Source organism: Coregonus clupeaformis, chromosome 14 (assembly GCF_020615455.1).
Source record: "Coregonus clupeaformis isolate EN_2021a chromosome 14, ASM2061545v1, whole genome shotgun sequence".
NCBI lineage: Eukaryota > Metazoa > Chordata > Actinopteri > Salmoniformes > Salmonidae > Coregonus > Coregonus clupeaformis.
In genome coordinates, this window is record NC_059205.1 from 41,321,002 (window position 1) to 41,336,495 (window position 15,494).

Sequence of the window (15,494 nt, forward strand, 5' to 3'; positions counted from 1 at the left end):
ATGGGGTGAAATCTCTTCAGATTACCTCCACAAATTGACAACTAGAATGCCAAAGGTCTGCAAGGCTGTAATTGCTGCAAATGGAGGATTCTTTGACGACACAATTATTATTTATATTAAAAATCATTATTTCTAACCTTGTCAATGACTACATTTCCTATGCATTTTGCTATATTTCCTATTCAAACTAATTTCATGTATGTTTTCATGGAAAACAAGGACATTTCTAAGTGACCCCAAACTTTTGAACGGGAGTGTATGTCTACAATCCTTCCCCCAAAGGACCATTCTATGGATTAAATGTCATGAAAATACAAACACTTAGGACAAGTCAGCGCCCTAAAAGCTAACCGCTAAGACTGAGCCAACCATAGGTTGAAGGCTTTCTCCACATCAATAAGGAGAAGATAAGTTAGGTAGATAAATCACATGACTTTTTCCTAAAGAGCCAGGTAATTAGATTTTACATTTTGACATGTGTTTAGCTAGAGTGAAGGTCAGTGCTGTCAGCATTATGAGATCTATGCTAAACCACTGAACTGCGAAAAGACAAGAAAAGAGAGAGAAAAAATACAAACAATGGTCTTTGTAAAAATCTGAGGAATTAGGGTTTCATTTCAACTCCTGAGTGCCACATGTATTAACCAGTGATCAGAAATGACTCATGGTTCATAGTGGATGAGGTGATTGAGATTCAAGGGAAAGTTAGGACAAGAGGCTACCAGAGACAGGAAGTGAATAGGAAGTGAATAAGCATAGGTGTAAAGCGGAAAAACGGTTTTGGATACAGTATATTCAAACAACATTTACATTTTACATTTTAGTCATTTAGCAGACGCTCTTATCCAGAGCGACTTACAGTTACTGAGTGCATAAATTTTCATACTGGCCCCCCCGTGGGAATCGAACCCACAACCCTGGCGTTGCAACGCCATGCTCTACCAACTGAGCTACAGGGCAGCTCTACAGAGCTGTCTGCATACGTGAGGAACTGACAGAAGAAAAACTGGTTTAATAGATGTATGTGAAAAATATCAGAATGATCATGATTTCTCTACTTTTTAAAAGGGGTAATTCCATCAATTAGCATACAAATTCAGCCATTCACCAATGGGAAACCGCCTTTATAACTTATTGAACTGTTTGTGACCTCTGTGACAAAGACTTATTTCCATGTCAACATACAAATCAAATCTCAGATATTACACTTAGCCAGTGAATGAGTAACTAGCTATTTGCAGGGAATACAATGCATTTACTCCTCTTCATAGAAAACACAAGAGACTCAGTTTAATGGTTAATAATGCACAGTCAGTCAAACCAGTTGGGCCTTAAAAAATCTATTTGACTAAATAACATTCAAAGTGGAGACAGTTTATAGACAACACATATATGCATTTTATTCTGGACTTTTTGTGGGAATTTAAATTAATGATATATAGCCATTGATTCTTGAACAATATAACTTAAAAATGCCTCATGAGCTTACTTGTTTTACTCCACTGTTTGTTAACGACAACATGCATATCTACAGTAGCCATCTGAGGCTGATAAGGGTTGGGTTTCAGATAGACAGCAGGTGGTGTGTGTCTGTGTGTCTTTCTGCTTTTTAGTGTCAGTGGTCCTCAGCTGGTGTCCTCCTGCTTAAAGTGCTAATTACGCTGCCGGCTGGCCTGACCCTGACCTCCAGCCCATAGAGGAGGCCGGTTCTCACGGCCGGGACGCACCACTGGAAGTGGCCTTTGGGCCTGCCACTCCGCAACATTGCAGCGCGCATGAATAGGCCTGACAATGAGGGTCATCACCCCGCTGCCCACCATCTTGACATCCCCTCTGACAATGGCCCTCGCCTGGCCCTGGGTACCTAACAATGGCCGGGTACGTGTGACAGAAGCTCCAGAAGCTCCACTCCAGGGCTCTTTACTCAGCAGGCCAGGACCATACAGGTCTGCATCCCAAATGGCATCCTATTCCCTATATATTGTGCACTACTTTTGACCAGGGCCCATAGTGCTATTCCTATGGGCCCTGGTCAAAGTTGTGCACAATATATAGGGAATAGGGTGCAATTTGGGACGCAAACTGGGCCATACTGCAGCACCTCGTTGTCAGACAGCAAGCACCCTCCTCCACCATGGCCCGGGAGGCTGGCTCTTTATCGATCCAGTATTGTTCACTTGAAGGAGAAGAATGATAAGGTTGACTTCTTTGTCCAGCCGGTCCAAGGATGTGTCCCAAATTCCCAATATAGTGCACTACTTTGACCAGGGCACTGGTCAAAAGTAGTGTTCAAAAGTAGTGCACTATATAGGGAATAGGGTGCCATTTGGGATACACCCCAAAACATTTTCTTTTTATAATGGTATAATAACACTAAAAACATCTTATTTATGGTGGCCTATGATGTCATATTGAAATCTCTTATAGTGCCATTTAAATGAAATAATGTGAAGACTCTCAAAATGTGTTTAGTCTCAAACTGCTTAAAAGATGGGAACACAGATTTCTCCAATGCATCTGGAAGAATCTGTAAAATTATGATAAAATGATGGCCTTGTATTGCTTAATGTCTCAGAAAAACAACATAAACTGGGGCTATTTAAATAATCTCTGCCGATATTCTTGTTGACTATGCCAAATGATGCTTTAAAGACAGCATCTCACCCACAGTACTGCATTTAAGGTAAGAGGCAGATATATTTCATTTCAAGTGCGGTTCTGTCAACTGTTTGCATTAATATCAATCAAGGCTCATCCATGACCTCTCAAAACTTAGAAACACTGGAAATGAGAAACGACGGTGCGAACAAGAACAATAGCACTTACGAAACAGGTGGGTGAAGTAGCCATTACATAATCACATCATCAAAAGTGTGGGCTGTGGAGTTCAATTATCAAAGCTGTCATCAATAAGGGAAAAAAACAAGGTTTAGCTATTCATGAACTTGTGTGTGTGTGTCTGTGCGTGTGCGTGCGTGTGTGTGTGTGTAGGTGATTTGGAGGAGGTAGTCTAGATCCCGGCACAGCCCCAGCCAGGGATCATTATGAGAATCTAGCCGGTCCCTCCTAGGGAATAACATTCCATTTATATTGCTATTCCCTTTATAGTGTGCACTACGTTTGACCAGAGCTAAAAGGTCTTATACAATAATGGCAAGCATCTAATATTTATCTAAGTCAGTGGAGAAAAACATGACCTTCTCATATTTATATCCATATTTTCTCTGTACCTGTTGATGCAGCCTTGTACGTTTGTCAGTAATACTAACCACATACAGCTCAAATACAGCTATTTTCTCTCCTTTCCTTGGGGGTTCTTTGACAATGCATATCTGTATTTAATTCACCATAGAGGAATGTGATTGGTGCATAGTATAGAGGTCAAAGGTAGAGCAGATTACACTGAACGGACGCCAAATGAAAGGTCAAATGTCCATTTCAGTTCCAACATGACAACAAAACCTTGGGTATTTGATAAAAGGTAAAATGTCCATTTCAGATCCAATATGCTCCACTAAAGGACTAAACTTTTTTTGTAAAGTTATATATATGAAAAGTTTTTTTCCAAAACGTTGTATCCACCAATTTTTCACATTTGTGTTTTTTTCATGAGAACTGTTTGCTTATTGATATCTTTATGTTTGTGCAAAATATTACTGTCCTCAGATTTTTCATTCGTAGATTTTAGATGTGTATTACAATTGGTTTTGTTGCAAAACGCTATACATCAATTGTTAAGCTGGAATGGAATGTTCGTATCCTATAAATTTAACATATAAATTCAACACATCATAAATCTAGCCTCATGCTATAGTGTTTAGTTAGAGTTAGGTCTAGTCCCAAATGACACCCTATTCCCTATAGTGCACTACTTTTGACCAGAGCCCAGATGAGATCTAATATTGATGTTACAAATGTATAATTTGTGCAGTTCTTTATATATATATATTTTTTTGTTTGTTTGTCACATTAGACTATTTTCTCTGAGAGTGAGGCAGATATATCTCCTTTTGCAACAAAATGTGATTGTTTGTCTCTCTGAAATTAAACTATCTAGTGATAGGTTTCAAATCAATATATTTCTGTCATTTAACACCAATCTCTTTTATAAGTTCTTTAAACAAAAAAAAGCTAATTTACCAACATTTCTGAAATTGGATATATAGCGTTTTGGAATGAAATTCTTCATACATTACATCATATTTATCTATCAGAAAAGCTCTGACCTACCTGCTACATTGGCCACATCTGCGGTGCTGACGTTCTGGGCGTTAGGTCGTACTCTGAAGGTCACAGCTGGGCCTACCACTCTGTAAACACACACACACACACACACACACACACACACACACACACACACACACAGTGAGATGAGACAATCCAAACATGAGCAGGAATCTATTTTTCATGGTGGTGAAGCATTATTTTTCTACCCTCTTGCATAAAAAAAACAGCCCAGGTCATTAAAGCAGAGCTGTACACACACGGTGCTTGAATACTATTTCACCTCTGGCTACCCCAGCAGTTAGAATCCCTGTAGCCACAGGAGCCGCCGGATACCCTCTTGAATCTCAATGTGCCTCCGGGCATTTTACAAACAACAAATGACAAGGATGGGGGGTTTTGGTCTACAATGAGATACACATGCGTAATGCTTGTTCCTTCAACGACAGTCATAGGGACAATTGCTGATGTACAGAGCTTTGTGAATTTTGCATGTAATGAAAAGTGCTGTACAAATAAAATGTACAAATATTATTTTCCCCTCACAATGTATTTCCAAAGAGCAAAACTAGGGTGGACACTAAACAGGTACTTTCAGGCTGTAAAAAATATATATTGAGCTGAAAAGGGCTAAAGGTGATGAAGGAGGGCATGGGTGAACCACCCTGAATAAAACCAGGTAATGGCAACATATTGAACATAAAATGTTGTACATTTATTTGAACAGAATGTGCTTTGCTGTATGTTGAAGTCAAAGACTCAGAATGTATCCAGCCAGGAGGTTAAGATCTCTAGCAATGTGTGGAGGATACTTCAACCAGCAGCCAGCCTTTCAACCATAATATTATATTTACCTCCGTAAAAGCTATAGATGTATAGATCTATCACATATATTAGGAGATAGATCAACCTGCCATAGTGGTCTATTAGCGGTTGAAGAGGAATATCACTCACTGTGACTTTATAACACATTGATGTGTTTCCTGACCTACGCCACTGCCACCCAATGAACGTTTTTCAAAATTCAATACAGCAAAAGTAAAAAATGACCTTGTGGTTTTCAAACTGAAGCTCATGCTTTTCTTTAGCACAGTATTACTCCACTGTCGAAGCGAAACACTCCATTTTAGTCTGTTAGAATACATATATAATCATTATTTTTGACTGGCCAGTTACTGTACATTACAACATCAAGTATCGAAATGTCAAACTGTCATTGTTCATCAACTGTAATCTATAATTCTACTGTGAAAGTAAATGAGTCCATGTCTGTTCAGTACTACATAGACTGCATTACAAGCAACCAGCATAGATGCATCTCTCCACCTAGTGGTTATACTTTGAAATGAGCAGCATATGAAGTCAGACATTACGTCACCTCCATTTCTTTTTCAAATTGGAGTCTGACTAAAGTCGGTAATGGTTGCACAACAACTATTATTCAGAGGGAACTAATGCTAGAGGGTTCTGAAGCAAACCACCCACATTGGCACATCAAAACTAACGTATCTGCTTTCAACCACTCAAGCCTGACATGATCAATTCCAGATATTATGAGACGATTCTGACAGCGTCTCCTCTGTCAATCATCAGTCATACTAAATAATAATGGATTTTATGATTGATTAACTTGTGTGTGTAATGTTTGGCCTTGTGACTTGCATACTGTGTTAGTACTACAGTAACAATGAATTACCCTGTATGTATGCATCCATATTTTCCTTCAATATGAAAAACATGATAGACACTCATTTCAAAGCCCTACAGGACTAAGTCATGCTAACACAAATGAGTCAACATGAAGGGTGAGAGGAGCCATGCTGGCCGGGCTGAGTTAAGGGACGGCCATTCTCCCAGGCTCCTAGGTGGGGTCGTGGTCTAGGAGCGGCAGCGGTTAGCTGCAAGGAGCAGGAAATAAAATAAGCGTGGTGGCTTGGACAAATTGTCCAGACTGCGGCCCCTGTTGGGTCGGCTCGGCGCTCTGACAAAGGGCCCCGGCTCTTTCCCACCCAATCTATCACTCTCCCATACCAACGCCCTTTCAGCTCCAGAAACGGATAAAGACAAAAGGTACATTAGCCCGGCCCTGTAGGGCCACCCATGGGCTGAAGGGCTGAATACAGAGCAGTGTATACCGCCCTAGCGCCGTGAGGTACTTCAGAAACAATGTCATTTTCAGAACCATACTAAAATAGGGTCACATGATACAGAGTCGACCAATCGCTACCTTTACCGCCAACAAACAAGCTTAGTAGTTAGAAAGACAGAAAGGCGGCCTACCAGCCCATTCAACACTATCTTTCTTATGCCTGTCATCAGCACGTTACGTCACCACTGTATTTAATGGTGGTAAATTGTTACTGCATTCATACTGCTAAGGTTATTAAGTATGGCAGTGTATGTTAATTTGATGAATGAACGCATTACAATGACCACAATGTCAGACTTGAACATAAGTAATGTAAGAATGAGGCCCATTGTAAAGCTGTGTGTAGTTGTTGGGTACAGGGCATGATGGTCGGGGAAATGAACATGTGACAGGTTATGGCACCATGTTTCTATAGAATGTGGATATGATTTTCTCTTTGATGTTATTTTGAATGTCATCTTTGAATAATGTGCTTCGGTGCAATATCTAGCTGTGCATTTGTGTGTAAAATGTGTGTAGAGTAGCTGTTGGTGAGAGTATGTGAAAGAGATGACACTGAACACACAGGCCATCACAGTATGTCACTAGATTCTCATTTCTGTTGTGGGTGGCTTTAAAAGCCTCATTGCATTCTAAGTGTGTGTGTGTGTGTGTGCGCGTGTGTGTGTATGTGTGTGTGTGTGTGTGTGTGTGTGTGTGTGTGTGTGCGCATGTGCGTGTGTGTGGTGTTCAAAGTCAGATACCTGCGGGGAAAAACATAACGATTTTGGAGAAAGAGAGGGAGGTTCATGAAAAGTTCAGTCTCGTTAATAAATGATTGCAGCCAAGACTCTATATGGCGTCTCATGTCAATAATGTGCATGAGCAAGTTTCCCATCTTCACCCTCCAGCTCGAATGTTTACAGAATATGAATAAGACAAGTGTCCCTGCATATCTTGTTTCTCAGTAAGGGTGCTTTTCTTCAGCTTTCAACCTGTTTGACAGTTTAAATTATTTGAGTGTTTCTGTTTTATTTTATTTATTTATTTTTGGCAATAAAAGTGTTTAAGCCCCTCAGGTAATGTTTGACATGACATGGTGCACTTGCCACCTAAAACACAGTTGTTTGGTTTTAGGTATTTTTATACAGTATATTGTATAAACTCCCTCCATGCACTGCTCTGCATTTCAGTCTGCATTATTCACTGGATGTACACCTATCTACCTGCTACGGGGAATTACTATTTAAAGATGCCCCTTTTAGATTCTGCCCTGAACCGTATAAGCTTTCTGGGGAAAATCTAGTCATGTCTCTTAAGCATGCAGCCAAAAATGAATAGATCTACATAAAAAGGTTAAATACATACAAGAGTGGTGTTGACTCTGTTGGTTGGGTCTGTACTGTTTGTTCTTTGTATTGAGTGTGTGATAAATCTATTTAAAAAATGACCACCAAAAATACGTACGAGAGCTCCAGGAAGTCAGTCATCTGCAGATTGGCGCGTCGTGTCAGAATCTCCATCAAGTGGAGGCCCTCATCAGTCTGCAACGCGCTGGGGAGAGAAACATACAGAGTTCATCAATACTGGCCTTTCTCCTAAAGGTCCCCACAGAGTTGTTACCTAAGCCTGTTAAGTGTGGGTGAGCGCTCCCACACATGACATTCCTGTCACACTCAGAGGAGAGAAATGGGGACATGAGCGGGGCGACAGGCATGGAGATCAGAGGGATGGAGGGACGGAGGGGGAGGAGATGAGGGAGGGGGGGAAGGGAGTGAGGGCCAAAGAAAGGAGAGCCATAAGAGGAAGGCCATAAGAGGAGAGCCAGATAGGTAGTTGAGCGAAAGGGAGACAGAGAGGGAGGATATGAGGCGGGGGTGAGGTGTGAGAGCTGGGGGAGCAGGCATTCCCTCCGGCATGATGAATCACCTGTGTGCTCTGAACGTGTCCCAAAATGGCACCCTATTCGATATATAGTGCAATACTTTTTACCAGAGCCCTGGTCAAAACTAATGCACTATATAGGGAATAGGGGGCAATTTGATACACAGCCACTCTCTCAGACTACAGGCCAGACATAAAGGTTCAGATGGGATGGTGAGGAGGTGGCTCAGTTCAGCCCTGCCTTTAGCTAATATGGTCTGAGTCCCAAATGGCACCCTATTCCCTACTGTATATAGTACACTACTTTTGACCAGGGCCATTAGGAGTACCTGCTACTGTGCATACAGTATAGCAGTAAATGACTCAGTTTGACTTGTTTATATTTCCTCCTGTTGGTGGTGATAAGCCATACCGTATAGAGCTATAAACCACACTGTCCTAGTTCATCACATAACAGGAGTATGGAGATTAAAGCAATAATTCTAGAGACATTATATATACAGATATTGATATTCCATAGCAGCAGCACAGCCACCATCCCCAGCCCCCTATAGAGAGTGGAGGCACTCCAGACATGATAATTATGGAGCAGTGAAGGGACGTGGGCTCTAGTCCAGGGTGGCCTGATGGACTGTGGGTTCTGTGCCCTGGAGAGGGACTTGAACCTGAACACCATTAAATCATTATCTAATATCTACTGAATGATACGCATGTGAGATGTTTATTACACATGCATATAATATACCACACTGGGGTATGGTCTTGATAAATCATTTTGTCATTTGCTAATTTTTCTTTATTTTTTACTATTTTCTACATTGTAGAATAATAGTAAAGACGTCAAAACTATGAAATAACACATATGGAATCATGTAGTAAACAAAAAAGTGTTAAACAATTCAAAATACACTACCGTTAAAAAGTTTGGGGTCACTTAGAAATGTCCTTGTTTTCGAAAGAAAAGCAAATGTTTTGTCCATTAAAATAACATAAAATTGATCGGAAATACAGTGTAGACATTGTTAATGTTGTAAATGGCTACTGTAGCTGGAAACGGCTGTTTTTTTATGGAATATCTACATAGAGCCAGTTTCATCATAGCGCTTGATGGTTTTTGCAACTGCACTTGAAGAAACTTTCAAAGTTCTTGACATTTTCCGGATTGACTGACCTTAAAGTAATGATGGACTGTTTCTCTTTGCTTATTTGAGCTGTTCTTGCCATAATATGGACTTGGTCTTTTACCAAATAGGGCTATCTTCTGCATACCACCCCTACCTTGTCACAACACAACTGATTGGCTCAAACGCATTAAGAAGGAAATAAATTCCACAAATTAACTTTTAACAAGGCACACCTGTTAATTGAAATGCATTCCAGGTGACTACCTCATGAAGCTGGTTGAGATAATGCCAAGAGTGTGCAAAGCTGTAATCAAGGCAAAGGGTGGCTAATTTGAAGAATCTCAAATATAATATATATTTTGATTTTGGTTACTACATGATTCCATATGTGTTATTTCATAGTTTTGATGTCTTCACTATTATTCTACAATGTAGAAAATAGTAAAAAATAAAGAAAAACCCTTGAATGAGTAGGTGTGTCCAAACTTTTGACTGGTACTGTACATTTATGAGACTTCAGAAGCTATTTTGAATACATTTCCATGGTCCTAGAGTCATAAAATGTACATTGAGGGGAGTTACTGCCTTCATTAAATGTAATGTAAAAAAATTATTTTAATAATCATCAGACAGCAACGCAATGCAACATGTTGACACCTTTCAATTCACCATAGATGACCCTGGACTAAAAAAGACTCATTTGTACTATACTACATGCAATTCCACAAAGACATACTGTAGAACATTGATTGATTAGCTGTTGTTGCCTCATTCATTGGTTATAACAGGCACTACTCACTCTGTGTCGGTGATGACATATCCATAGTCATCATCAGTCTTCTTCGTGGCCACAGCAGCTTTGACATCTAGCTGCAGCTCCTGGACGTTCACGTTCTTCTGATGGGGCTCCTGGTAGACCACCTTGGCAGCAGGAGGCTCCACTGCCTGGATCCAGCCCTCCACCGCAGCCACCTCCTCCACGTCTGTTGAGTGGGTCGACTTCTTCTGCACTGCCACCTTGATTTGATTAGATTTATTTGACCATTTAAAAACACAATTCAACCACACATGTGGATACAATGCATTTAAAGTAATTGAGGATAACACAAAAAAGTTGAACAACAAAAATGTTTATAGTATGTATAAGCTGGAAGTAGAAGCCTAAGTGTTGTTGCCCATTAGTTTACTCCAATTAGGGTAGGGATGGTAGGGTTAGGGGAAAATAATAAATGAAAATATATTTTAAAATATATACTGTATATATATTTTATATTTACCCAAGAAATATGGGGGATTGGAAATGATGCAGACAATTACATTGATGGAAGCCATAATCTATCTGCAATATTGAAGCTGGTCAACCCCCTAAAAAAAATATATATATATATATACAAGAAAATAAAAAATAAAAAGAATAATAAAGTTTAACAACATATTCATTGTTGTCCTACTTATTTCCATTATGGTCCTACTTATTTCCATTGTGGTCCTACTTATTTCCATTGTTCTCCTACTTATTTCCATTGTGGTCCTACTTATTTCCATTGTTGTCCTACTTATTTCCATTGTGGCCCTACTTATTTCCATTGTTGTTCTACTTATTTCCATTGTGGTCCTACTTATTTCTATTGTTGTACTACTTATTTCCATTGTGGTCCTACTTATTTCCATTATGATCCTACTTATTTCCATTGTGGTCCTACTTATTTCCATTTTTGTCCTACTTATTTCCATTGTGGTCCTACTTATTTCCATTATGATTCTACTTATTTCCGTTCTGGTCCTACTTATTTTCATTGTGGTCCTACTTATTTCCATTATGATCCTACTTATTTCCATTGTGGTCCTACTTATTTCCATTTTTGTCCTACTTATTTCCATTGTGGTCCTACTTATTTCCATTATGATTCTACTTATTTCCGTTCTGGTCCTACTTATTTCCATTGTGGTCCTACTTATTTCCATTGTGGTCCTACTTATTTCCATTATTGTCCTACTTATTTATATTGTGGTCCTACTTATTTTCATTATGATCCTACTTATTTCCATTGTGGTCCTCACCTCAGCCTGAGTGGTCCTGCTGCGTACGTTCTCCAGACCAACACCTCTTCCCTCACCCAACCCTGCACCCACACCAGCCTGGCCTGGGGACTCTCTCTGGGCTGGGGACTCAATATTATCCAGGTACACCAGCAGCTTGCCAAATAAGCCGACGGCATCCTGGGGCTGAAATAACACGGAACAATGTCACGGTGATCTAGCTACAGCTACAGCTAGATCACCGTCATAGTGATCCCAAGTCATGGTGATCTCAGAAAGAGAACAAATACGAATCAAATAATAATTACACTATGGATTTTTCTCATCTTGATTATGATTAGACATATTTTCTTATATTGCATGTGTACTGAATAAAGGAACTATTTTGATAGGGGAGAAGAGGCGATTTGCTTCTCTCATCAAAGTCTAAGAATACATGGAGCGATAGGATACAAGCCAATAATCCTCATCTGAAAGATAGGACTGCAAATTGACAGCATCAACATTCCCTTTTGAAAAATAAGTCAATACAACACTTGAAACGTTTTTAATCCGTTTTAAAAATCTACTTCTTCTCTAAATTGTGTATACCAACGGGTTTACTGTCTACATTGCAGATGTAACATAAAATTACTAAAATCATTTTGAAAACCACCTCTTCTGGATGATTCATACCCTACACACAGTATAATATCACCGTTTAGAATGTCATTCTTCCGTTTGACATTTACACTCAGCTTTCAAACCATTTATCTCTTTAAGAGTCCAAATGGGGTACCTTGTCATTGGAGTCTGCTGGCTCTCTGTCTCCCTCCATTTGTCGCTCTGTCAGGAAATTACACAGAATTACTATGTTTACTGACAACAAGAATAATATTAAGCAGAAAGCACACCAACTTTGCATATCTCAAATAACATGCAGATATACTCTCCCATTCACTCCTTTCAGGTGATACTTTTTGCCAGTAAGTCTGACTGCATTTAAAATCAACAGAACAGCTCATTTGAACCTGTCACCCTGAAGTTGGCATCGAAAGACAAGGAGCAGATAAAGGTGTTGGAGAGAACTATGGGATAATACTACAGATGGAAGGCTTCTCCCAGTCGGTCAGGGTTGTGTACCTTGGACCACAGCCTCCTCTACTGGAGTGCTCTTCGGAGCCGTTTTCTCTGTGGCGGATGGAGGGACACTCTCCTCCTTCTCCTCCTCCTGGTCCCCAGGCCCTTCTTCTCCAGGCCCCTCATTCCCTTCCTCCTCTTCTTCCTTCCCCAGGTCTCTGGGTCCTGCTCTGGCCTGGGCCTGGGTCTGTTCTTGATCCACTACCTGCATTTACATATATTCTCTTATCCAGAACAACTGCAGACAGATTCAACTAAGGTAGCTAGGTAAGACAACCACATATCACATTCATTCCAAGTAAAACCAACCTAAAAAACAACAACAGTGAAATCAGAGCTGGTAAGAAAAGTGGGAGCGTTACTGCAAGTATCAAGATGTTATTGTTTATTCTACCTGTAGGCCGTCAGTGATCAGCGTAGAGAGTTGGTCCAGGTCTTTAGGACTCAGGTCGTCCACGTCCACGTTTTGTCTGCCCACGTTCTTCAGAACCTTCTGGATGAACACCTCTGTGGAGGAGGGAGGAAGAGAAGTGGAGATAAGAGGAGAGAAGAGGGATTAGAGAGAGGAAGGGTTATAACTATGGTAGAGTACCTACATTATATCAATGGTTGTGTCTCAAAGGGAACCATATTTCTTATAATGCACTACTTTTGACCAGGGTACTATCAAAAGTAGTGCATTATAGGGAAAATAGTGCCATTTGAGAAACAACCATTGACATAGGTACTCTAACCCTTTCTCTCTTTCATCCCTTCTCCTCTTCCCTCCTCCTCTCATTCCCCCTTCTCCTAATCCCTCCTCCACAGAAAGGAAAGATTCACACATTTAGAATGTTATATCGTTTTTGTGCATGTCTGAGAGATGTTATATCGATCATTTCATGTTTTCATGTGTATCTGAGCTATTGCCGTTCAAGCAGGCAGAAATACAAAATGCATGACACCGGCAGTGACAATAAGCGTTTTGAAAGTTCTATATCTTGAAAACTTGATTGCTGACATGCAAAACATTTTGGGACTGTATCAACAGTGGACTAATAAAACAAATACCCCCAACTCTTTTGGGAGTGGACTATTCCTTTAACAACTAATAGCATGCTATACCATTATTTCCAGTGGATGCATACAGTATCATGACTACTAATGGTGATCATCTGTTCATAGTGAAATAATGAGGAACAACTTGTACAGTAAAAAAGAGTAAGAAAGGCTTTTTAATGAGCCACATACCATCCACTGTACTGAGGGGGTCCTTGGGAGCAGAGGGTTGGCTGGCCTCAGCTGTCTGGAGGAGTAGAAGTCTGTCCAGGTTAGGTGTATGAGATTGAGAGGTCTCTTTTGGCCCGGCACTGTCTATCCTGTTGCTGTAGGAGGGGCGTAGGCGAGGGGAGGGCAGGGCCGGGCCGTTGGTGGCCCCACCGGTCTGAGATGGTACCTGCCCAGACAGGTAGTGCCTGAGGGCAGCCACGAGGAGGTCTCCACCCCCCACAGAAGATCTGTCCTGGTAGGGAGGCTTGAAGGACATCAGTGGGGAGAAGTTTCCCTCTCCCTGGGACTTGGGCCAGTAGTAGTCAGAGGAAACCCCAGATGGGTAACGGTCACTCTGCAAGATAATAAATAAACACATTATAAGTGTATTATAATTATAATTGTCCCCTGTAGCTCAGTTGGTAGAGCATGGCGCTTGCAACGCCAGGGTTGTGGGTTCGTTTCCCACGGGGGGCCAGTATGAAAAATGTATGCACTCACTAACTGTAAGTTGCTCTGGATAAGAGCGTCTGCTAAATGACTAAAATGTAAAAATGTAAATGTATTAAAAGGCATTATAAAGGACGTTATAAAGCATAATATACACTTCATAGAAAGAGTTACCAAATAATATATAATAATAATATATGCCATTTAGCAGACCCTTCTTTCCAAAGTGACTTACATTCATGCATGCATACATTTACATAAGGGTGGTCCCGGGAATCGAACCCACTATCCTAGCATTAAAAGTGCTATGACCAAATAAATCAAATGTGTTCGTCTTTACTTAGTGCTTCACTTAAATCCCCAGCTAATACACCAGCATCAAATGAAAGGTTAATTTATTAGGTTAACAGTGGGATAAGCCTATATGATCTCCTATTGAAGTACAATATAGGGATGGGTCAACAACATTCCAAGATCCATCCATCTTCCACACGTTCATCTCAAACTAAAGGCAACTCCCCCTTGTTTGCCACCAACCCAATCCTTGATAAATAGAGGGGTACTCTTGCCATCCTTGATAAATAAAGGGGTACTCTCCCCAACCCCATCCTTGATAAATAAAGGGGTACCCTCCCCAACCCCCCAATGCCTGGCCCTCAGCAGGGGCTTGGCCGTCTCATTCAGCCAGGCCATGTTGGTCACCGCCCTGAACAGAAATGACACAGAGTCCATCATGTGAGACGTTATTAATTAAGGAACTGAACTCCTGAACCCTCAGTTGGCATTATCTCCCTCATAATACTCCAGCAGGAAACTATCCCTGTGAATGGTCAACCAACAGCCATTCACCAACCTTCAGAAGTGAGATAGATAATAATACAGAGTACTAAAGATGATCCACAGCTCCCGCTGTATCAGTTTGTGTGTGTGTGTGTGTCTGTGTGTGTACATAAGTGTGTTAGTTTGTGAGTGTGTGTGTGTGCATATTTAGAGATGTCCATGCATGTAGAAGTAAAACATGGTCCAGCTGCTCGTCGCAGGCTAAAGCAGGTGCGTGGAGGGGTCTGGAGGGGCCTGAGGATGGCCAGTGGCCCCCAGGGGCCCTCACCTTGCTGGGGCTCTTGGGTCTGTCGGGGGAGGAGGCCTGGGGAAGGAAGCCCAGACGCTGCAGGTAGTTCTGGAGGTTTCTACTGAGCTCCACCTCCACTGGCTTGATCCTCCGGTCTCCTGGGTCCATAGCCTGGGTAGAGGGCCTGGACCAGACAAGCAGACGTAGA

General features: G+C 41.0%; 1 protein-coding gene across 1 annotated transcript in view; it reads right to left on the bottom strand.

The window, feature by feature from the left end:
• Positions 1–15,494, bottom strand: part of LOC121580885 (receptor-type tyrosine-protein phosphatase N2) — a 186,267-nt gene that overhangs the window by 119,162 nt on the left and 51,611 nt on the right. The window contains exons 5-13 of the mRNA XM_045224816.1: positions 15,326–15,470; positions 13,750–14,122; positions 12,914–13,026; positions 12,523–12,724; positions 12,179–12,225; positions 11,422–11,586; positions 10,160–10,377; positions 7,820–7,906; positions 4,231–4,310 (exon numbers count right to left, since the gene is read on the bottom strand). Of these exons, the coding sequence (XP_045080751.1) occupies positions 4,231–4,310; positions 7,820–7,906; positions 10,160–10,377; positions 11,422–11,586; positions 12,179–12,225; positions 12,523–12,724; positions 12,914–13,026; positions 13,750–14,122; positions 15,326–15,470 (1,430 nt within the window). The remainder of the gene's footprint in view (positions 1–4,230; positions 4,311–7,819; positions 7,907–10,159; positions 10,378–11,421; positions 11,587–12,178; positions 12,226–12,522; positions 12,725–12,913; positions 13,027–13,749; positions 14,123–15,325; positions 15,471–15,494) is intronic.